At 42.9% G+C, this 24,276-nt stretch overlaps 1 protein-coding gene across 6 annotated transcripts in view; it reads right to left on the reverse strand.

Moving 5' to 3' along the window:
• The window catches only part of LOC129022957 (calcineurin-binding protein cabin-1), a 169,510-nt gene that overhangs the window by 136,925 nt on the left and 8,309 nt on the right, over positions 1-24,276 (reverse strand). For 5 of the 6 annotated variants that reach the window (XM_054469340.2, XM_063662877.1, XM_063662876.1 and 2 more), the window contains exons 2-6: positions 8,469-8,546; positions 7,813-7,905; positions 5,531-5,644; positions 2,746-2,880; positions 904-1,084 (exon numbers count right to left, since the gene is read on the reverse strand). In XM_054469340.2, the coding sequence (XP_054325315.2) occupies positions 904-1,084; positions 2,746-2,880; positions 5,531-5,644; positions 7,813-7,905; positions 8,469-8,471 (526 nt within the window). In that variant the 5' untranslated portion in view covers positions 8,472-8,546. Of the gene's footprint in view, positions 1-903; positions 1,085-2,745; positions 2,881-5,530; positions 5,645-7,812; positions 7,906-8,468; positions 8,547-12,955; positions 12,975-24,276 lie in introns of those variants that run through there. The other variant, XM_063662875.1, reaches the window with a different exon arrangement.

Below are 24,276 nucleotides of genomic sequence, written 5' to 3' on the forward strand. Positions count from 1 at the left end.
AGTTTGCTAAGTTTTGGGACCCATCACCCTTTCCTGCTTTCCTATTTCTCCCTGTTGGAATGGAAATGTTTGTCGTATATCTGTCCCACCATTATATTTTGGAAGCACATTAATTTATCTGTATTCACAAGTTTACAACTGGAGAGGAATTTTGTCTCAGGACGAATTGTACCTCAAGTCTTACCCACATCTGATTTAGATAATATTTATTTTTGTTTTGTTTTGTTTTTGAGACAGGGTCTCACTGTGTCACCCAGACAGGAATGCGGTTGCACAGCCTCGACTCACTGCAGCTTCGACCTCCCAGACTGAAGCAATCCTCCCACCTCAGCCTCCCAAGTAGCTGGGACGACAGTCATGCACCATCAAGTCTAGTTAATTTTTGTATTTTTTGAAAAGACAGGGTTTCACCATGTTGCCCAGGCTGGTCTCAAACTCCTGGGCTCAAGTGATCTGCCTGCCTTGGCCCCCTAAAGTGCTGGGATTACAGGCATGAGCCAACATACCCAGCCAATTTCTGCTGTTTAAGCCACCCAATCTATGGTATTTTTTTTTTTTAATGGAAGCCCAAACAGACTAAGACACACAAAATGGGACAGTGCAGGGAGGAAATAAGATAGCCATTTCTTCTGTCAAGCAAACAAAACCTTGCAAAGCAAAAAAAAAAAAGACAGCCAAAAGTAAAATCATTCAGAAAACATGCTACTTTATTACTACAAGGCATTTAACAAATCAAGAAAGAGATGCAGAATAAAGCAGAAATCTAACAACATTGCCATTCTCCCTGACAGTCTGGCAAAGCCCTTCAGTGTTAACTTTGGCTTTCAGTTTACCCAAACCACCTTTCCTCTGCTGTTCCAAAAACCACTGGCACATGGAAGAAAGCATCAAAGCATGACTCACTTGTGTAATCACTGAGGGTGTACAGGACAGTGATTAGGTTGTCCAAACAGGGCCAGTGGTCAGGATTGCACCGCAGCCCTTCCTCAAAAGCATGGCGAGCCAGGGGGATCCGGATGAGCCTCAGGGCCACATGTCCAATCTTATACCAGAGGTTGACATCTGTGGAGTCCAGCATCACTGCCTGGAAGCAACACGAGCAGAGGGCAAACACACACACACACACACACACACGAGCAGAGGGCACACACACACACACACACACACGAGCAGAGGGCACACACACACACACACACACACACACACACATACTCAGATCTCTCCTTGAATATGCACCCCGGGACGGGAGGAGCACGTCACTGGCACAGCCACTTGAACTTCCCAGGGAAATGGCAAAAGTGCCATGACTATCTTATAACTGACAAGCAATGCCAGCTCATCTTTCCTGGAGTCACACGTTTCCAAGATCTAGAGTGATAATGGCATATAAAAAGTTACAGGGACCAAGTTATTTAACTTAGAATTTTTTTTAAAAAATTTTCTTTTTTGAGACTGGGTCTCACTCTACTGCCCAGGCAAGAGTGCAGTGGTGTGATCATAGCTCACTGCATCCTCAAACTTCCGGGCTCAAGCAATCCTCTCACCTCAGCTTCATGAGTAGCTGAGGCTACAGAGGCACATCACCACACCTAGCTAATTTTCAATTTTTTCGTAGAGACACGGTCTTAGTATGTTGTCCAGGCTTGTCTAAAATTTCTAGCCTCAAGTGATCCTTCTGCCTCAGTCTCCCCATTTTCTTGATATATTTTGTCAATTTGAATATCTGTATTCCTTACATATTTAATAGGTAAAAGGAGAAGAAAGAAAAGAAAATATGGCCAGGCATGGTGGCTCACGCCTGCAATCCCACTTTGGGAGGCTGAGGTGGGCAGAATGCTTGAGTCCAAGAGTTCAAGAGCAGCCTGGGTAACATGGTGAAACTCCATCTCTACTAAAAATACAAAAAATTAGCTGGGTGTGGTGGTGGTGCATGCCTATAGTCCCAGCTACTTGGGGGCATGAGGTCGGAGGATCGTTTGAGCCCGGGAGGTCGAGGCTGCAGTGAGCCCTGATTGTGCCACTGCACTCCAGCATGGGCAACAGACTGAGACCCTGTCTTTAAAACAATTTGAAAAAATGAGAGTCTTATGGGATTCATGTACTTTGAAGATAAACCTTGGTTCACATCCCTGCTCCAACACTGATTAGCAGAATGATCCTGGGCCTCCATTTCCTCATCACTAAAGTGAGGATAAAGACTCCTTCCTTGCAAGATGGCATGAGGATTAGTGTATGCATAGGAAGCAAACAGCGCAGTGTCTGGTGCTTTAGAGGTGCCCACAGACAGACTGATAGTAACATGAAATAACAGCAATACTATTATGACTGGAAGTATTAATATATTGAATGCTCAGTTTCAGACTTTGTTTTTGATACTATTACGCATACCAACTCACTTAACTTTCACAACTATGCTCTTTTTTATTATTACCACTATAATGGTGTAGACCTAGAGATACCAAGAGACTGAATAACTCACTCACGGCCACACATGCACTGAGCAGCAAAGGAAGAATTCACACGCAGGTCCCTGCATTCAAGCATGTGCTCTGCCCCAGCCCCTGCTCTCCAGGCCTGGTCAGTACTAATTGTTATCACCTATGGACCTACCCTAGAGCCTTGGGTACTATAGCTTGGTGATCCACCACTACAAACTCTTCTTTTTGGCCCACAAGACCCCAACCTCATCCCCTCCACCAAGAGCTTTCAAAACACCAAGGGAGCTAAGCACTGCCAAAACCATACCTCTAAGTAGAACTCCATGGCTGTCTCCAGATCCTCCCGCTGGGCTGCCAGCTGGGCCAAGTTCTTATAAGTGGAATATTTCAGTATCAGCCCAGGGTGTTTCAGCCCCTCTTTCTCATCACCAGATGAAACTGCCTGTGAACAAAACAGAACAGAAGTGACAACTAGACCTTGAAGCCTCAGCAAGCAGCCAGCAGGATACTTGGCTTCCAGGCTGGCCTCTGCTGCAGGCCCTTGAGCCAGTCTAGTGTTGTCCACCACTGGAAAATGAAGGCACTGCACCATGTGTTCTTTTGAGACCACTCCTACTCCAAGCGCACAAAGAACAGACCACCCCGAGGTATTAATAGTTTGCAGAGAGTCTGGGCATCCATAGAGACAGAGAGAAGCTGCCCCACCACTACTGCCATGCCTGAGGGTTCAAGCCTAGAGAATAACATTTACAGCATAGGTAGACGCAGCCAGCAGCTCCAGGTATAAGATAAAAGACAAAGTATGAGCAGGCTGCCTGGGGGCAGAAGGCCTAGAGCTTCACCCCAGGCACTCCAGGATTAGGAATCAAGAGGCTGAGCTCCCAACTCTATAACTCATCACATGAGCATAGACAATTGTTAATTTAACTAAAACGTTAGTGTCTGACCTCTGTAATTAAGAAAAATAATTCCTACCCTAAATAGCAAAAGTTAAAGTGAGCTGAAAGACCATCAGAATTGCAAATATGCTTAATATGAAAAGTTATTTCATTACAGCTTTAATGACCTTATATTCTAAGAAACTGCTGATTAGAAAACTATTGCTCCAACCACAGGACAAAGACTAAAACATTTTCTAACAGAAAAACTCACGGGCACCAAGAAGCTCTTTCCTGGGACAGGTGGCTTCCACACATTGCTCTTCATGTTCTGAACAGGTAAGACCCGAAGACATGCCACCCTCAGGAAGCATTCCTTGACTAATCCAAGAATCTACCTACCTTGGAAGTCTTAAGGAACTTCTTTAAGACTGAGAAGCTCAAATGAAGCCCCATTCAGTTACTTTCTACCGTCATCTGACTTATCATACAAAAAGGCCCCCAAGAACCAGCTGACCAGGGCTGGATCCCAGCTACCTCTGTCCCTCCAGGTACAGAACTCTTCAAAGAATAGTGGGAACAAATTTACAGAGACTAAGTGAGTCTACTTCGGACTAAGCAATCAGCAATACACATGGACATGCACATAACAGTGGATGCTCTTAACTAACCTCCACCTAACAGACTACCTACGTTCAGCACCACTCTCCCTCCACCCTGAAAGGCTTGCCTCAGCAAGTCCCTCCAGGACAGGACACCCACCAGTCAGGGTGAATGCTTCTTAGGAGTCAGCTGGGGTCCAGGACCTATCTATGCCAATCTTCTGCAAAACTGTAATTATGTAATTAACATTAAGTATGCCAATGCAATATGAGTGTAAAAAGAAACTGTTCTATATATTTTCTGTACTTCTCCGTTGTTTACAATGAGCATGTTTTACTATCATAAGAAAGGAGGGTGCTAAAACAACCTTGTGAAGCTGAAAGTGATATACTGTGCACAGAAAGATGCACACACCTACAACTAAAAGGCTGACACATGACCGTGCCCTTAGGTAAAAGGTTCCTGCCTAGCAACTGTTGGATGCTGGGCCCACCTGGCATTCCACCATGGCCTGAGAGGGAAGACCAACATGCCCACCAACTGGTCCATAACCAAAGCTCAGTAAATATGGAATAAACTAATTTTCCCTCTCTGGGTCCTCACCCACTTCCTACTAACAGGAGAGGAGGAGGTCACAAGTCCCATACCACTAATTCCAAGGCACTGTAACCAGTAACCAAAGAATCTTGACAACCTATATAATTAGGAATACAAAGAAAAACCTTGAGTGAGAGAAGGAATAGATGCTTTCTTCTGACAATTAAAACTCAGTATTCTATCTCATCGGCAGCAAAAACCACCAAGGTTTTTGCTTGAGTCCTAAGCGTCTGCATGCCTAGCACTGTAGGAGACTCTGCTCAACTGAAGGACTGTGCAGTCCAGTAAACACCCATGGAGCTTATCTGCTTCCTTAATGCACATCATCTGCATGTTTGGGTGAAAACAAACATGAAAACTTGAAAACAAACGCCTTTCCTCCTAATGAAACATACACCTTCCTAAATCAATTTCTGGTTGGGACCAATTCCCAAACCTCCAGTCGACATCTCTAGTCAACTCGAGGATTAACTCACTCACCACTACCACAGTCCCCATGCTAGGACCAGGTCTTTCTCTGCCTGCCCCTCTCTACTGTAACCAGTGTCCCCAATCCTTCTGACTATATTCAAAACTCCATGGCATGTCTATACAGACTTCCCAAGCTCATGGTCTTTTACTCAAATGGCATTTGCTAAAATGTGCTGCCAGTTATGCTTCACTTACTTGGATGGCTTTGAGCCATCAAGACCTCACTAAGCCTCAGTTTCCACATTTGTAAAACCCAGCTACTGGGCAGAGTGGTTGTGAAGATTAAGTAATAACGATAGCTGGCCTTTAACAAGCACTTACACCAAGAATCGTTCTACATGCTTCACTGGATTTACTCAACCCTCATAAAAAGTCGATGAGGCAGATACCTAGAGGTGGGGAAATAGGGGCAGAGAGGTGAAATAATGTTTTCAAGGTTCCCCAGCCAAGAAATGGGAGAGCAGAGGTAAGGCCCAGAGTACCCAGCCCCACAGCCCGTGCACTAACCACCAAGGCACACTGCCTGGCCTGCTGATGCCTCACCTCCCGCAGCAGGCGCGCCTCCAAGAGCTCATGGTAGGCTTTGGCAGACTCCTCAAACCGGTCATGTTTCTGCAGATCAAGGGCCTTGTGGTACAATGCAAAAGCCTCTGCTTCCTGCAAATCAAGACAAGAGATGTTTTCATACAGCATAAAGATCTGTCTTTTTTAAGCCAAAAATATGTGTAAGGCGGGGCTACAGTCAGAGGAATCAACCATGTGATTAGATAGCTGGAACTTTCAGCTCCCCCACCTCCCAACTTCCAGGAAGGGAAGAGAGGCTGGAGATTGAGCTGATCACCAATGATTTAATCAATCATGCCTATGTGATGGAATCTCTGTTTAAAAACCCTAAAGGGCAGGGTTCAGAAAGCTGCTAAGTTGGTGAGTAACATCAAGGTGCTGGGAGGGTGCCGCACCTGCAGAGGGCACGGAAGCTCTGTGAATCCACCCCATACCTTGCCATAAATATCTCCTCCACTTGGCTGTTCCTGAGTTGTATCCTTCTTAATAAATTGGTAAATGGAGGTAAAGTGTTTTCCTAAGTCCTGTGAGTCGTTCTAGCAAATTATCAAATCTAAAAAGGGTAGGGGGTGAGAATCCCTGATTTTATAGACTGGCTGGACAGAAGTGTAAGTATCCTGGCACTCAACACTTGCAACTGGCATCTGAAGTGAGGGCAGTTTTGTGGGATAAGCTGTTAGTGCTGTGGAGTCTGACACTAACTCTGTGTAGCTAGTGTCAGAACTGAATTGTAGGACACCCAGTTGGTATATGGAGAGTTGGAGAATTGGTTGGTATGGGGGAAAAATACCCCAAACATATGATATCAGAAGGATTGTGAGTAAAAAGTTCAGTGTGAATGGTTTCCATTGCAGGCCAGGCACAGTGGCTCACATCTGTAATCCCAGCAATTTAGGAAACCAAGGTGTGAACCGAGGGGTTCATGGCCAACCTGGGCCACATAGAGAGACCCCTGTCTCTACAAAAAAATTTAAAAATCAGCTGAGCATGGTGGCCTGGTGTCTGTAGTCCTAAGCTACTCAGGAGGCTGAGACAGGAAGACTGCTTGAGCCCAGGAGTTAGAGGTTACAATGAGTTGTGACCATGCCACTACACTCCAGCCTGGGTAACAGAGTGAGACCCTATCTCTTAAAATAAACAAACAAAAGCTGGTTTCCATTGTTTTCTTTTCTTTTTTTCTTTTTTTTTTTTTGAGACGGGGTCTCGCTCTGTCACCCAGGCTGGAGTGCAGTGGCATGATCTCAGCTCACTGCAACCTCTGCCTCCCAGGTTCAAGCTATTGTCCTGCCTTAGCCTCCCTAGTAGCTGGGACTACAGGCGTGCACCACCACGCCCAGCTAATTTTTGTACTTTGAGTAGAGACGGGGTTTCACCATGTTGGCCAGGCTGGTCTCGAACTCCTGACCTCAAGTGATCCACTCGCCTCAGCCTCCCAAAGCGCTGGGATTACAGGCATGAGCCACCGCACCCGGCCTGGTTTCCATGTTTTTCTACTCACCACTCTGCCACAGCCTGATCATTGCCTGGGGAGGACGACAACCTCCTGTGGGAGGGAGGGGGCACTGGGTAGGTTGAGCCTCACTGACATGCCTTGCAGACTAGGGACAGGTGACTAGTAGACTTTTGAGACAGCTCTGGAACTGTCCCGATTTCCACCATAAAATGCAATGGGGTGGGAGGGAAGGCATATGTTTATTTCAGGGAAAACAAAGGCAGGAGCAAACTCTTATTACATACACGAGGATAGGACAAGGGTATGGAGATGAATGGATGGAAAGAAGAAGGTTGAAATGGAAGAGATGCCAGGCCTCATGGGAAAGAGGAGTGACCAACAATCTAGAGAGCTGAGGTTGGACCTGGCTCCCTCACTGACCTGGAGGGTGATCCCAGTCTAGGCTGCTCCCCTCAAGAGTCTCATCCCACTGTAAAGTGAGGGCAATACACTAGGGAACCTGGAAACACCATCCACCGTTAATATTCTACCATTCCCTGGTGAGGGCTGCACAAAGAACGGGGCGCATGGAAGTGGGCCTGGGGGCTGAGCTGGCCTTCACACACACTGATAGAATAAACAGAATTTCTCCTCAATATGATCGTCTCCTACGTAAAACAGGTTTAACGTGAGATGGAGAGCTAGCCACCTTTCAAAATGGAATTTCCCCCTAAAACCCCACTGAGGAGATGCCTACATGCATTTAAAATGAAGTTCCATCTATAGAAATGAGAAGGTCCACCTACAGAGAAGACCTTGCATTACGTACCTGAGCCTCCTTTGTCTGGGTTTTGTGACTTTTAAAGCTTCCTTCATGATCATCCTCAATGGTGGAGCTGGCATTTAAGGCTGCAATTCGAATCTAGAAACAGGGGTTTGGTGGAAGAGACAAGTTGCTTTGAGATGTCACTCATCTCTTCAAATACCCACAGATGAATACAATTCTGCTCCAGCATATGATCTACTCTACCTTGAAAAGCTATGGCCTTCTCAGATGTGGGAAATGAACAAAAAATCATCCTCTAAAGAAAAAAAAAAAAGAAGGGTGGGGGCGGTGGGGGGGGGAGGGTTATGCCAATCTGTGCAGAAAGTACGTCCTGGGTACTGTCCACTGCAAAAGCAACAGACACTGGGGACACTCCAGCAACAGCTCAACACGGTAGAAGACCCAGGTAATGGAACAACAGATTTCAACAAAACATGTTAACTTCATGTCTTTCCAGCAACTGTGACAAGGTCCTGCAAGCCGCTTCAACCACCAGGCAAGCAATCTCACACCCTCAAAGGTGCCAACAGCCTTCCTGGGAGGAAGGCTACTCCATAATAAGAGCCTTCAGAGTCTAACAGGAAAATGCCCCTTGCCCCCAGGAGTAAAGTAACAAAAGAACACTGACATCCGCAAAATAGGCAGGCATCAGTCCTTACCATATTCAGAGAGATTCAGCACTGCCACGCAGCATCACTTCCCATCACTGGCAAACGTTGCCCCAGTCCACAACTCTCCTAGAAAGGAAATAGGACGAACTGAGACAAGGCCTATGAAGAGCCAGGAAGGTCACAGTGCCAAGGTCCACCAGGAACCAGTCCTTCCCTGAGCTCTATGCAGACAGGCCAGTGAAGAGCTGCCTTGGGACAGCGGTGTGGTCTAACACACAAGGAGCTCCTTGGTCCCTCACGATAGCATTCATCATTTCCTGGCAATGCATCAGATGCCAGGCACACAAAAGAGTGAGAACAATCCCTGCCCCCAGGGATCACTGCTAGCAGAGGTAACAAGCCTATTATTTTTTTCAAAACCTGAATGATACGAAAAGAAACACAGGCAACATCTAAAGGCAGAAAAGAACAACTCATTCAAAGGGATTAAGGAAGGCAAAGGAGTAAGTTACTGCATCAAGCCTTGAAGAATGGAATACACTGCAGTGGAAGACAGTGAAGCCAAGAGGCAGGGAAAGCGAGGTGTGATGGGAAAACTAGAAGACAAGGCCTTAGAGCAGGGATGTGAATGGAGGATGGAAACGTAGTTGAGGGCCAAGTCACAACACAGAGGCCATGAACTTCATCTGTAGGCAACAGGGAACCAATGGGTGTTTTAGGGAGAACAAAATGTTTTGCCTATGTTTTAGAAAGATAATAGAAAATTAATTAGAGATAGGCAGACTAGTTTGAAGGCTGCAAAAGATAACAGGATTGGCAAAGATGTGGAGATTTAGAATCTTATGCATTGTTGCTGGGAATGTAAACTGGTGCAACCCTTGTGGAAAACAGTCTGCTAGTTCCTCAAAATGTTAAACAGAGCTAGCATATGACCAGGGAATTCCACTCCTATGTGTATCTACCCGAGAGAAATGAAAACATGTCCACGCCAAAACTTGTTCATGAATGTTCACAGAGGCATTATTTCTAAAAGCTAAAAGGTGGAAATAACCTAAATGTCCATCAACTGATGAATGGATAAATAAAATGAAGTATGTCCATACAAAGGAGTATTTATTATTCAATCATAAAAAGGAATAAAGTTCTGATATATGCTACAACACAGAAGAACCCTGAAAACATTATGCTAAATGAAAGAAGTCATACACAAAAGAGCATATATCTTCTGGCTCCAATTATATGAAATGTCCAGAATAGGCAAATCTATAGAGATAGAAAATAGTTTAGTGCAGGGGTCCCCAACCCCCAGGCCACAGACCAGTACTGGTCCATGGGCTGTTAGGAACTGGGCCACAGAACAGGAGATGAGCGGCAGGTGAGCAAGCATTACTGCCTGAACTCTGCCTCCTGTCAGATTAGCAGCAGCATTAGATTCTCATAGGAGCACAAACCCTATTGTGAACTGTGCATGCGAGGGATCTCAGTTGTGCATTCCTTATGAGAATCTAACTCATGCCTGATGATGTGAAGTGAAACAGTTTCATCCAGAAATTATCCCTGCCCTCTGCTTCCGGTCCATGGAAAAATTGTCTTCCAAGAAACCAGTCCCTGGTGCCAAACGGATGGGAACCGCTGGTTTAGTGGGCTTGGGGAGAAGGACAATTGGGGAGCAACTACCAAGGGGTTTAGGGTTTCTTTCTGGGATGACAAAAATGTTCTAAAACTGATTGTGGTGGTGGTTACACAACTCTGTTAATTACTAAAAACCACTGAATTTGTACATTTTAGGGGAACTACATGGCATGTAAATTATAAAGCTCTTATTTTTAAAAAGATGCCAGGATCCCAGATGGACCCGTGACAGCAGGGATGAAGGGGAATCCCACTAGGAGGTAGACTCACAGGACCTGACACCTGGGAGGCTGGCCCGAGGAACTGGGATGGGGATATGGACACTACCAAATACATCAGAGAGGGCAGGAGGAGGACCCGTTAAAAGTCCTAGCTGAGAGGCTGGCAGAAGGGGCTGGAAGGGCCCAGCAGGCAGTGGGATAAGCCTCAAACAGACAGATTGAACACGTGCTCCACTTTTATCAATTAAAATAACTGCTAGGGGCTGGACACAGTGGGTCATGTAATTCCAGCACTTGTGGAGGCTGAGGCGGAAAGACTGCTTGAGCCCAGGAGTTTGAGACCAGCCTGGGCAATAAGGTAAGACCCTGTCTCTATTAAAAATAATAATAAAATAAATTTAAAATGACTGCCACTGTCACCAGTGCTTACAGCAATGACTTCTAGCACAGGCTTTCACAATAGGCTCTGAGTTCTCCTAAGGGTTCATTCAAGGAAGGAAGTACTTTCTCACAGACAAAGAAGACTCAAACCTTTCCTAGACTGATAGCTGTTTTATCTCCTGGGTTCCACATTTAGAAAAAAAAGAATACTGCTAATCAAAAGTTTGGAAACTGCAGTTTTTGTGTTTGTTTTTGTTTCTTTGAGACGGAGTCTCTCTCTGCTGCCTAGGCTGGAGTGCAGTGGTGCGATCTCGGCTCACTGCAACCTCCACCTCCTGGGTTCAAGCAATTCTCCTGCCTCAGCCTCCTGAGTAGCTGGGACTATAGGTATCTGCCACCACGCCTGGCTAATTTTTTGTATTTTTAGTAGAGACAGGGTTTCACCATGTTGGCCAGGCTGGTCTCAAACTCCTGACCTCAGGTGATCCACCCGCCTTGGCCTCCCAAAGTGCTGGGATTACAGGCACGGAATTACAGTGCGCCACCGTGCCTGGCCAGAAACTGCAACTTTATCATAAGCTATGCCAAAATGGACACTGGGACCACTATACAATATGAAAAAAAGTAGAAACTATAGCATTAAAACCCTCCATCTAGGCTGCTATCAAAGCAAAATAAAGCCAGAAAATAACAAGTATTGATGAGGACCTGGAGAAACTGGAGTCTTTGTACATTCCTGGTGAGAATGTAAAATGGTGCAGCTAAAAAGGTATGGCAGTTCCTCGGAAAATTAAATACAGAATTACTACATGACCCAGAAATTCCACATCTGGCTATATACACAAAATAAATGAAAGCGGGGACTTGAACAGACACCTGTACACTCATGTTCATAGCAGCACTATTCACAATAGCCAAAAGGTAAGAAGCAACTCAAGTGTCCAACAACAGATGAATGAACAAAATGTGGTGTATACATACAACAGAATACTATTCAGACTTAACAAGGAAGGAAACTCTAGCACATGCTACAACACGAAATAAACTTTAAAAACTACAATAAGTAAAATAAGCCAGACACAAAAAAACAAATATTATATGATTCCACTTATAGGTGGAAAATAGAATAGGAAAATTCATACAGACAGAAAGTAGAATGGTGGTTGCCAGAGGGGGAGAGGGCAATGGAGAGTTACTGTTTAATGGGTATAGCATTTCAACTTTTCCAGATGAAGAGAGTTTTGGAGATGGATGGTGGTGATGGTAACACAACAATGTGAATGAACATAATGCCACTGAGCTGTACACTTAAAAAGTGGGTAAAATAGTAAATTTTTTTGCATATTTTACCATTTCTTTAAATATCCAGAAGTAAACAATCAATAGAATAGTTTCCAATTAGGAACAAAGTTGAACTTGTTTTCAAAACACAAAGACATTACTCCAAATAAAGTCTCAGACAGGCTCTGGTCATCCTCAAGGCAGGCCGACAGCCCATGGCCAGACCTGCAGCTCAAGCCACACCCTGATGACTCCCAGTAAGCAGAACTTATAGCCCCAGGGGCCAGCTATGGAGACCACTGGAGATTAGAAGTGGGAGAGCCTCTCAAAGCCCCACTTCACAGCCACTCTCTGCTGCTCACCCACTGGGCTCTGTGCACTGAATCCCAAAACACCTCTAATCCCACTGAGCATCACATAGCCTCCGTCTGAACTGCTGCCTTCACTTACAGAGCAGTCACTCAGTAACTACCCATTGGTCGATTTTTTTCACCACTATCTTACTGTAAAAATCAGCTGTCCTACCTAGACCTGGGGTGGTAAGAAGGAAAAATGGAAAGGACACTGGATTTGGAATAGGAAGATTTTAGAGCGTGGCTGAGTTGTGTCTCAGATACCTGACTCCCTGATCCTTTACAACCCTTGGTGTCCTTGTGTATAAAATGGCGACAATAGCTTCACTAGCGTGGAGCTCCTCTGACCAGAGACCAGCAGACTCAGCTGGGATTCCCCATGTCACACCCACACTGACTTTTCTCCTGCCCCCTGCCACCCCACAGAGGCAGGAGAAAAATCAGAGAGTGGCACTTATGCCAAGCCACAGGCCTCTCAACCCACTTTCTGCAGGACAGGTGCTAGCTCTAAGTCATGGCAAGTCTTCCTAGATGCCAACTGGATCCTCCTAGGGAAAAACAAGGGAGGGCCCATTAATGGCTGAAGGATCAGGTCTCTGTGTGGCGGTGGCAGGGTCCATGTGCAAGGGTGGGAGAACATCATTACAGCCATCATGCCAAGGCCAACCTATTCCACAAGGAAGAAAGCTCATCTGCTTCCTAAGTAATGTCTCGAAGGAATGCATCCAACCACTACCAGGATGGTGCCAGGTGGGCCTGTGCCTTCCCCTGGGGCATATGCTTCTTTGTCTCCAGGACTATGGTGGGTGCAAGTCCAATCGCAGAGCTGACAGGAGATGGCCTCTCAGGACAGATGAATGACTAAATAACTAGACAAGTTGGAGAAAAAAAAACAGTGAGAAACCCCAGAGGGGGGTGTCTGGCCCCACATGCTGTCTGAGTCCCTGCCCCAGCCCAATCCCTCCCACCTCCTCCATAAAGAAGGCACCTAGATTCCCTGAAGCAACAGCTCCCTGAGTACCATGATCAGCAGAACCCAAACACCCTGAAAACAGTCCACAGTGTAGGAGAACAAATACAAATTTCAGGCTTCCTAATTATTTTCAAAATTGTTCTATGTTAAAACTCAAGTCAACTCTCCCCACTAAAAGGGCACCTGTGCTGGCTTTAACATAATCTAAAAACAGCAGCACTTGGCACCTCTCCAAATCTCCAGTCCATCCTAGACATTTACAAAGCACATTCACATTATCTCACTTGAATTTAATGCAGCCTTACAAAATAGGCATTATCATCCCCATTTTCCAGATTAGGAAACCAAGGCACAGGGAGACTAGCTGACCTGCCCAAAGTCATAATGCTAAAAAGAGACATAAATAGGACTCAAAGCCCAGCACTCTTTCTAGCACAGCAAAAAGTGACGTGCCTTGGCAAAGAGTCTCCTGCCTGCCCCTGGACACGCACAGCTGTGAGCTATATGCTTCAGCTAAGAGCCACAACTGATGCCCTGCAAGAGCTCCGAACAGGTTTGCTGATGGCCACAGAATAAATTGTATTTGCTCAGGCTGTTGGGCCATCACTTATGCACATCAACATCACTCCATAAAGCAGAAAACAAAATTTCCAATTCTCTAATAAAAGTACCAGCAAAAAGCTATTCAATGCCCAAGTATTACATGCTAACCAAAAACTCACAAAGACCAGCTCCCACTTTATAGGGAGGCACCTCAGGCTTGCCACGTTAGGTGATTTGCCTCAGGTTGCCCAGCTGGTGGGCAGCAGAACCCAAGTTTTAAGCTGGGCACTGCTTTTCAATGTGTCTCCTGGGCACAGACACATATTGAACTGAGGCATACTCGTAGGTATACAGTTTTACTGTCTACACAACATTCCATCAAGGAGAACCTAAAAAATGATTCTCATATAGACTCATCATATACATTAGGTCCATGAGACCAGCACCCCTTCTGCCCACTGCCTTCTATTTCCACTCCATCATTACCACTCTTCCTCAGCTCCCCCAAAATTTCCAGTAGCAAAATTAAGAAGAAGTCAGAATAATGGACACATTGGGAAGACTGTGGGGGCTTTGAACATGTACTGTATAAACCCCTTTACTAGCAACTACCATTTTTTTTTTTTTAAGACAGGTTCTCCCTCTGTTGCCCAGGCTGGAGTGCAGCGGCACAATCTCACCTCAGCTCACTGCAGCCTCAGCCTCCTGGGCTCAGGCAATCTTCCCATCTCAGCTTCCTCAGTAGCTGGGACTGCAAGTGCATGGCACCATGCCTGTCTAAATTTTTAATTGTTTTTTTGTAGAGACGGGGTCTCACTATGTTGTCCAGGTTGGTCTTGAACCCTTGGGCTCAAGCGCCTCGGCTTGAGGCCTTGGCTTGAGGCCCACTGCAACCTCCAACTCCTGGGTTCAAGTGATTCTCATGTCTCAGCCTCCTGAGTAACTGGCATTACAGGCATGCTCCACCATGTCTGGCTAATTTTTGTATTTTTAGTAGAAACAGGGTTTCACCATGTTAGCCAGGCTGGTTTCAAACTCCTGGCCTCAAGCGATCCACCCACCTCAGCCTCCCAAAGTGCTGTTATAGGTATGAGCCACCGTACCTGGCCTTGAGTTTTTAAATATCAAGTACCTGCAAGAATTTTTCCTAAGATATACAAATAAAACATCTTTTTAAAACTAAAAATCTTACACTGATTTGGCACAGCAAGAGATGGTTCTTTCTAAATGTCCCCTCTACACGCCCTCACCTCTTCAGTGGAAATCACCCTGCCTCTGGTCTGTCCCTCTTAATAGCCTTGTAAACTTCTCAAAGGCAGCAGTCATGTCCTATTTATCTTTGTACCACTATATCTGGTACCAAATCCCATGAAGGAAGAGACAAGTGAGTACACGAGTGGTTTCTAGACAGCTCACCTGTTATTCAGTCATACCCTCCACACAGGGAGAAGTACAAGTCAAGCAGAAAACCAAGTGCTTCCTGTGCAGAGCAAAAGTGCATCCTCATATTAGAGATAAGGAAGCTGAGCCCTGTAACCATATTCCTAAGGATGGAATAGTCATACAACTGCACCTCTCCGTAACAAAGACAGAAGAAGGGCTGGAAAAAAACGACTGGAGGACAGGACACATTTAACTTTTCAGTCAAATCTTTCTCCACGACCAGCATCCATCATTCACAGGACGACCTTTGAAGGACAGGTCAAGCTTCAGAAGTACCAATGCAGAGGCAGCCTGCAGAGACATGGCTCACTGACGGCTCTGTTAACACCATGGACTGCAGCACTCCCATACGAGGAGGAGCATTCCCATCTCAGCTGAAATAGGACTTTATCAGTCCCCGTTTTTTTGACACACTTCATTTTTCTGTGCTTCGCTTTATTGAGCTTCACAGGTACTGTGTTTTTGATGAATTGAAAGTCTGTGGCAGCCCTTTGTCGAGAAAGTTGATAAGTGTCATTTTTCCAAGAGCATGTGCTTACTTTGTGTTTCTGTGTCAGCATTTTTTAGCAATAAAGTATTTCTTAACTAAGGTATGTACTTTTTTTAGATATAATGCTGCTGCACACTTAATAGACTACAGTACAGTATAAACATTAACTTTTATAAATACTGGGAAACCAAAACATTTGTGTGACTTGCTTTATTGTGATAGATATTCACTTTATTGCAGTGGTCTGGAACCAAACCCACAATATCTCTGAAGCATGACTGTAATGATTAAAAAAAAAAACAAAAACCTGCCAGTAGACTCAAAGTGGAAGAAACCTCCTCAATCTGTATCTTAGTCAATTTGGTGCTGCTATAACAGAATATCTGAGCCTGGGTAATTTATAAAAATTAATGTATTGGCTCACAGTCCTGGAAACTGGAGAGTCAAAGAGCATGGCGCCAGTGCCAGTACCTGGCAAAGGCCTTACTGCATTACTGCATGGTGGAAGGCAGAAGGGTGAGAGAGCATGACAAAGCTAAAGGGGGATGAACTCACTTCTGTAACAAGCCCGTCCTTGCAATAATGAACCTACTCCCACAATAACAACATTAATCCACTCATAAAGGCAGATCCCTCATGACCTAATCAACTCTTAAAGGTTCCACTTGTCAACATTGTTGCATTGGGGATTACATTTCCAACATATAAACTGTGGGGGATACATTCAAACCATAGCAATCTGATAAAAGGTATTTACAGCTAACATCATACTTAATTTCCCTCCAAGATCAAGAAACAAGGCAAGGATATCCACTGTCATCTGTCCTATTCCACAATACACTGGAAGCCCTAGCTACTACATTAAGGCAAAAAAAATAAGTTAAGTGGAAAGAGATTACAAAGAAAAAAATAAAACTGTCCCTTTTCAGAGATGGCATGATTGCCTTTCATAGAAAATCTCAAGGAATCTAGAAAATAAAGCCCTAGAACTTCTAAGTGTGTTTAGCAAAGTCATAGGGTACAGGTCAACACATAAAAGTAATTGTATTTCGGCATACCAGCAATAAACACTAGAAATCAAAATTGAAAAAAAGAATATCATTTACAATAGCTCCAAATAATTATGTATAAATATAACAAAATATGTACAAAGTCTATATTCTGAAACCAAGAAAACAGTAGTGAAATAACTCAAAGTAGACCTAAATAAATGGAAAGACATACCACGTTCATGAACTGGAAGATTCAACATAGTAAAGATGTCAATGTTCCCCAAACAGACCTACAGATTTAGCGCAATCCCAATAAACATCACAGCAGGGTCTGTTTGTAATTATAGATAAGCTGACAGAAAGATTTAATGGAAGGCCAGAGAGGTACTAGAATGACCCAGTTTTGAAAAGAATAGTAATATTGGACAGATCACACTACACAATTTAAAAACTTACAATAAAGCTGTAATAATCAAGGCAGCGTAGTGTTAGTAAACGAACAGACACATAAATCAATGAAACAAAATACAGAGTCCATAAGAACCCAAATGAACATGGCCAATTTATTACTGACTACGATGCAAAGGCAATTCAATGGAGAAAGAATCTTCTTTGCAACAAACAGTTCTGGAACAACTGAACATCCATATTCAAAAAGAAAAAAGAAAAAGAACCTTGACCAAAAATTCACATCTAATACAAAAATAACTCAAAATGGATCATTTCTAAACATAAAATACAAAAAAAAGAAAACAGGAGAAAATCCTTGAAACCTAGGGTTAGACAAGCCTTCAGACAACACAAAAAAACACAATCCATAAGCAAAAAACTTAATAAACTGAACCTCCAAATTTAAAAACTTTTGCTTTACAAAAGACACTGCTACAAGAATGAAAAGGTCAGTCCTTCCACCAAAACAACCAGTAAACTAGGAAAATAATTATCAAAATCTACTGTTTCAAACTCTGGAACCTGGCCAGGCATGGTGGTTCACACCTATAATCCCAGTACTTTGGGAGGCCAACGCAGGGTGATTGCTTGAGCCCAGGAGTTTGAGGCCAGCCTGGGCAACAGAGTGAGACCTCGTCTCTACAAAACATAAAAAAAATTAGTCCAGGCGCGGTAGATCAAGTCTATAATCCTAGCACTTTGGGAGACAGAGATGGGTGGATCACTTGAGCTCAGAAGTTCGAGACCAGTCTGGGCAACCATAGTGAAAACCTGTCTCTACAAAAAAATTAGTTGGGCATGGAGGCACATGCCTGTTGTCCCAGCTACGTGGGGGCTGAGGTTGGGAGGCTCACTTGAGTCCAGGAGGTTGAGGCTGCAGTAAGCCGAGATTGTGCCACTGCATTCCTGCTTGGGCAACAGAGTGAGACCCTGTCTCAAAAAAATAAATTAGCTGGGCGTAGTGGCACATACCTGTAGTCCCAGCTATTTGGGAGGCTGAGTGGGAGGATAACTTCAGCCTGGGAGGTCGAGACTACAGTGAGCTGAGATTGCACCACTGCACTTCAGCCTGGGTAACAGAGTGAGAGCCTGTCTCAAACAAAGCAAAACAAAACAAAACAAAATTTTGCAACCTGACCGAACACTGAAAACAACCAGCAGAGCGTTTGATAAGCAGAGGCTGCTGATATTTGGTAAAAGAATAACTTGACTCAGCTACCAACCCCCATTCCTCAGCCCCACCACTCACGGATATAGGGATAGCAGCTCATGTTCCTAAAGTGGCTGGCTGGTTCCAAACCTACAAAAATGTGGGTTTGTGCACTTTGGTTGGTCTGGCAGATCCCTGTAGAACTGGTATATACTTGCCTTGGTTTTGGCCTTCTCAGGCTATCGATGTTTTCACAGGTGGCTTCTATCAGAAGATTTAAAGAGATGGAACACCTTTTCCCCCTTTTTGAGCCAGACATTTAAGGAAATCGTTGTCAGGTCACCGGCTGACCAAAGAAATAATGGAACAGAATCTACAGTGCTCACAAACAACAAGGAATACATTTTGCAAAAATAGTTTGGAAAAGTCAAAAATTGATGGCTGCAGCCCTCAACAAGAAAAAGTCAGAAATCTGACTTCCAACATTATCCATACTATAATACTTAGAATTTACAATTCTAAACAAAAAAATTACAGAGAATACAAAGAAAAAAGAAAATGTAGCACATTCACAGGAAAAAGGAATTTGATAGAAACCATCCCTGAGACACTGAATTTGATAGAAAATATTCCTGATCAGACACTGAAATTACTAGTCAAAAATATTAACTGTCCTAAATACACTGAATCAACTAAAGGAAATCAGGATAGATGAACAAAATAATAAAGGAAATAAGGAAAATAATGTAAGAACAAGATGAGATTATCACTAAAGAGACAGAAATTCTAAAAAGAAATCAAACAAAAATTCTGAAGACTAAAAATACAACTGAAATGAAAAATTCAAAAACAAATGTGAGCAGGCGAAATAAATGGTCAGCGAACATGAAGAAAAGGCAATTGAAATTATCCAGTGTGAGAAAAATAAAAAGAATAAAGAAAAATGAATAGAGACATAGGGACATATGGGGGATACCATCTAGAAAACCAACGTATGTATCACAGGAGTATCTCAGGGAGAAGAGAGAAAGGGGTAGAAAAATTATTCGAAGAAATAATGGCTGAAAACTCCTCAAATCCAATTAAAGACATTAATATACATATCCAAGAAGTTCAATGAACTCTAAGAAGTACACATTCAAAGACATCCACATTGAGACACATTATAGTCAACTTATTAAGACCCAAAACCAAAGAGAAGATCTTGAAAGCAGCAAGAGAGAAGCAATTCTTAGGAAAAAACATATGGAAAAATCTTCATGTCCTTGGATCTGGCAATAGCCTCTTAAGTATGACACCAAAAGCACAGGAAACAAGAGGAAAAATAGATAAATTAGACTTCATCAAAATGTAAAACTTTTATGCAAAGACACTATCAAAAGAGTGAAAAGACAACACACAGAATGGAAGAAAATATTTGTAAATCATATCTCTAATAAGAGATTAATATCCAGAATATATAAAGAACTCCTACAATTCAACAACAAAAAGACAAACACATCAATTTAAAAATGGGTAAATGACCAGGCATGGTAGTTCACATCTGTAATCCTAGCACTTTGGGAGGCTGAGGCAGGCAGATCACTCGAGGCCAGAAGTTCGAGACCAGCCTGGCCAACATGGTGAAACCCCGTCTCTACTAAAAATACAAAAATTAGCTGGGCATGGTGGCATGCACCTGTAATCCAGCTAGTCAGAAGGCTGAGGCATGAGAATTGCTTGGGCCCGGGAGGCAGAGTTTGCAGTGAGCCAAAATCGCACCACTGCACTCCAGCCTGGGTGACAGAGCAAGTCTCCGTCTCAAAAAAACAAACAAACAAAAAACAGGTAAATGACTTTTAAAAGACATTTTCTCTAAAGAAGATATAAAAACACCTGTAAGTGCATAAGATGCTTATCAGGGAATTGTAAATTAGTCATCCGGGAAATGTAAATCAAAACTACAGTGAGATACTATTTCCATCCACTAGAATGGCTATTATAAAAAAAAAAAAAAAAAAAAAACAGAAAGGAAACGGAAAATAACAAGTGTTGGCAAGGATGTAGAAAAACTCAAACACTCATGTACTGCTGGTAGGAATGTAAAATGGTCCAGCCCCTGTGGAAAACAGTTTAGTAGTTCCTCAAAAAGTCAGACATGGAACTGCTACATGACCCAGAAATTCCACTCAGATTTTTACCTGAAAGAACAGGACTTGAACAGACACTTGTTCAACCATGTTCACTGCAGCATTATTCAAAGTAGCCAAAAGGTAGAAACAAACCAAGTGTCCACTAATAGATGGATAAACAAAATGTGGTATACAAATACAATGAAATAGTATTCAGCCATAAAAAGGAATGAAATTGTGATACATGCTATATAACATGAATGAACCTTGAAAACACTATGTTAACTAAAATAGGTCATACACAAAAGTACAAATATTGTTTGATACACAAGGTACCTAGAGATTGAAAGTACCAGAGGCTGCAAGAACGGAGGAATCAAGAGTTACTGCCTAATAAACACAAAGTTTCTGTTTGGTATGATAAAAATTTTCTGGAAATAGATAGTGGCATAGTTATACAATGTTGTGAATGTTCTTTATGCCACTGAATTGTTCACTTAAAATGGTTACAATGGTAAATTTTATGTTATACAAATTTTGGCACAATAAAAAAAGACCAATTAAAAAATGGGCAAAAGACTTAAATAGATACTTCACCAAAGACAAGTAAGTACATTAAAAGATGCTCAACCTCATTCATCATTAGAGAAATATGAATTAAAACCATGATGAGCTACCATATGCACCTATTAAAATAGCTGTATTTTTAAAAAAACTGATAATACCAACACAGAGCAACTGGAAGAATCACACACTGCTGACAGGAATGGAAAATGGTTCAACCATGCTAGGAAACAGTTTCTTATAAAGCTCAACATACACTAGCATATGATACATCAATCTCACTCCTAGTTATTTATCCTAGAGAAATGTTCACACAAAACTTGTATAAAAATGTTTACAGCTCCACTCAAATCACCAAAAACTGGAAACAACTCAAATATCCTTCATTAGGTGAGTAGATAAACGTGATATATCATACAGTGGAATACTACTACTAATGTGAAGGAACAAACAATTGATATATGAAACAACTGAGGTGAATTTCAAAGGCATTATGCTAAGTGAGAGAAGCCAGTCTCAAAAGGCTGTACACTATTATATTTCTATTTACATGACATTCTTGAAATGACAAAACTATAGTGATGGAGAACACATCAGGGGCAGCCCGGGGTAAAGGAAGGTGTCTGTAAAGGGGTGCCATAAGCAATGGACTGTTCCTTATCCTGATAGTGGTAATGATGGTGGTGGTAACAAGTCTATACATGTGTCAAAAGTCACAGAACTATAACTCCAAAAAAGGTCAAATAATTTAATTAAATATAATAAGTATAAAAATATTCTAATAAAAGGAAATACAATTTGTTAAAAAATAGCATAGGGATAAACATCAAAGTAGAATTCAAGCCCAAAAGTATTAAATGTAACAAAGGCACAATTCACAGTGATGATATGACAGTCAAGAATATGCTGGCCGGACACGGTGGCTCACACTTGTAATCCCAGCACTTTGGGAGGCCAAGGTGGGTAGATCACCTGAGATCGGGGATTCGAGACCAGCCTGGCCAACATGGTGAAACCCCATCTCTACTAAAAATACAAAAAATAGCTGGGCATGGTGGCATGTGCCTATAATCCCAGCTACTTGGGAAGCTGAGGCAGGAGAATCGCTTGAACCTGGGAGGCGGAGCCACTGCACTCCAGCCTGGGGCAACAGAGTGAGGCTCTGTCTCAAAAACAAAAAACAAAGAGTAACCCAAAGGAGATGCAAGGACACATAAACAGTAACACCCTAAAAATTAGACACTTCAAACCAATCTCAAAACAAGACAGATCACGCACCAAGTATGGCAGTGTGTACCTGTAATTTCACCTACTCAGGAGGCTAAGGCCCAGAAGTTCAAGTCCAGCCTGGGCAACACAGCAAGACCCCATCTCTTAAAAAAATAATAAATAAATAATTTTTTTAAAAAGACAAATTGATTGGGCACTGTGGCTCACACCTGTAATCCCAACACTTTGGCAGGCCAAGGCAGGAAGATGGCTTGAGCCCAAGAGTTCAAGACTAGCCTGGGCAACATAGCAAGACCCTGTCTCTACAAAAAAATTTTAAAATGATGGCCAGGCCTAGTGGCTCATGCCTGTAATCCCAGCACTTTGGGAGGCTGGGGTGGGAGGATCCTTTGATTCCAGAAGTCCAAGACCACCCTGGGCAAGATAGTGAGACTCCCATCTCTAAAATAAATAAATAAATAAATAAAATAAAAATTCGCCAGGCATGGTGGCATGCACCTGTAGTCCCAGCTACTGAGGAGACTGAAGTGGGAGGATCACTTGAACCCAGGAGTTCAAGGCTGCAGTGAGCCATGATCACACCACTGCATTCCAGCCTGGGATACAGAGTGAGACCCTGTCTCAAAAAAAAAAATTTTTTTTTAAAGACAAATCAAGTGGAGAAAAAATAAGGAGAAGATGATTGGCCTAAACAACATAATAGAGGAGATGATATAGATGTATATCAAACTCCACACCCTGATAACAGAAATGATATATTCTTCTCCAGTGCTCACAGCACATTCACACACACACACACACAAAAACTGTTCATGTCACAAAGAAAACACCTTCCATCAAGTAAAGATACTAAAAACAACACTTGCCAATCATAATGCTTAAAACTAGAATTTACTAAGACGAACATCACCACCAACAGAAGAAAGGTGTGTCTATCTAAAAATTTAAGAATCTCCTGATAAACAACTTCCAGATAAAAGGAAATGCAATGAAAATGTTTGAGAAATTTAAAGAAATACTAACGGACAGACATGGTGGCTCATGACTGTAATCTGCCTATAATCCCAGCACTTTGGGAGGCTGAGGCAGGAGTTCGAGACCAGTCTGGGCAAATAGGGAGACCTCATCTCTACAAAGAAAATTTAAAAATTAGCTGGGTGTAGTGGCACATGCCTGTAATCCCAGCTACTTGGGAGGCTGACGAAGGAGGATCATTTGAGCCTGAGAAGTTGAGGCAGCAGGAAGCAGTAATTGCACCACTGTATGCCGGCCTGGGTGACAAAGTGAGACCCTGTATCAAAAATAAAAAAATAAAAAATAGATACTAACAAAAAAACACACAACACATGTGAAAACACAATGTAATCATCTAAGGGAAAAATAATTACATGATTATCTCCACAGAAGAGAAAGTCTGACAAAATTCAATATCTATTCATAGTAAAAAATACTCAGGAAAATACAGAAATTGAGAGATACTTTAATACATAAATACACCTTAGTCCTAAAGCCAAAATCTTATCTCATGGGCAAACCTTATTTCAGAGGCATGTCCATTAATTTCAGAGATTAATATCAAGAACAAAGCAAAAATGTCCACTATCTCTGCTACTATCCACTGGTGCAATATTAGCCAATGAAATTAGAAGAGAGAAATCAATTAGAGATCTAAAAATGGGTAAAGGCCAAGTGCAGTGACTCATGCCTGTAATCCCAGCACTTTGGGATTACTTTGAGGCCGAGGCGAGTGGATCACCTGAGGTCGGGAGTTCGAGACCAGCCTGACCAACATGGAAAAACCCCGTCTCTACTAAAAATACAAAATTAGCTGGGCATGGTGGCGCATGCCTGTGATCCCAGCTACTTGGGAGGCTGAAGCAGGAGAATTGCTTGAACCCAGGAGGCAGAGGTTGTGGTGAGCCAAGATTGCACCATTGCACTCCAGCCTGGGCAACAAGGGCGAAACTCCGTCTCAAAAAAAAAAAAAAAAAAATGGGTAAAGAAAAGCTATCACTAATTGTAGATAATAAGATATACTACCT

This window comes from Pongo pygmaeus, chromosome 23 (genome assembly GCF_028885625.2).
Source record: "Pongo pygmaeus isolate AG05252 chromosome 23, NHGRI_mPonPyg2-v2.0_pri, whole genome shotgun sequence".
Lineage (NCBI taxonomy): Eukaryota > Metazoa > Chordata > Mammalia > Primates > Hominidae > Pongo > Pongo pygmaeus.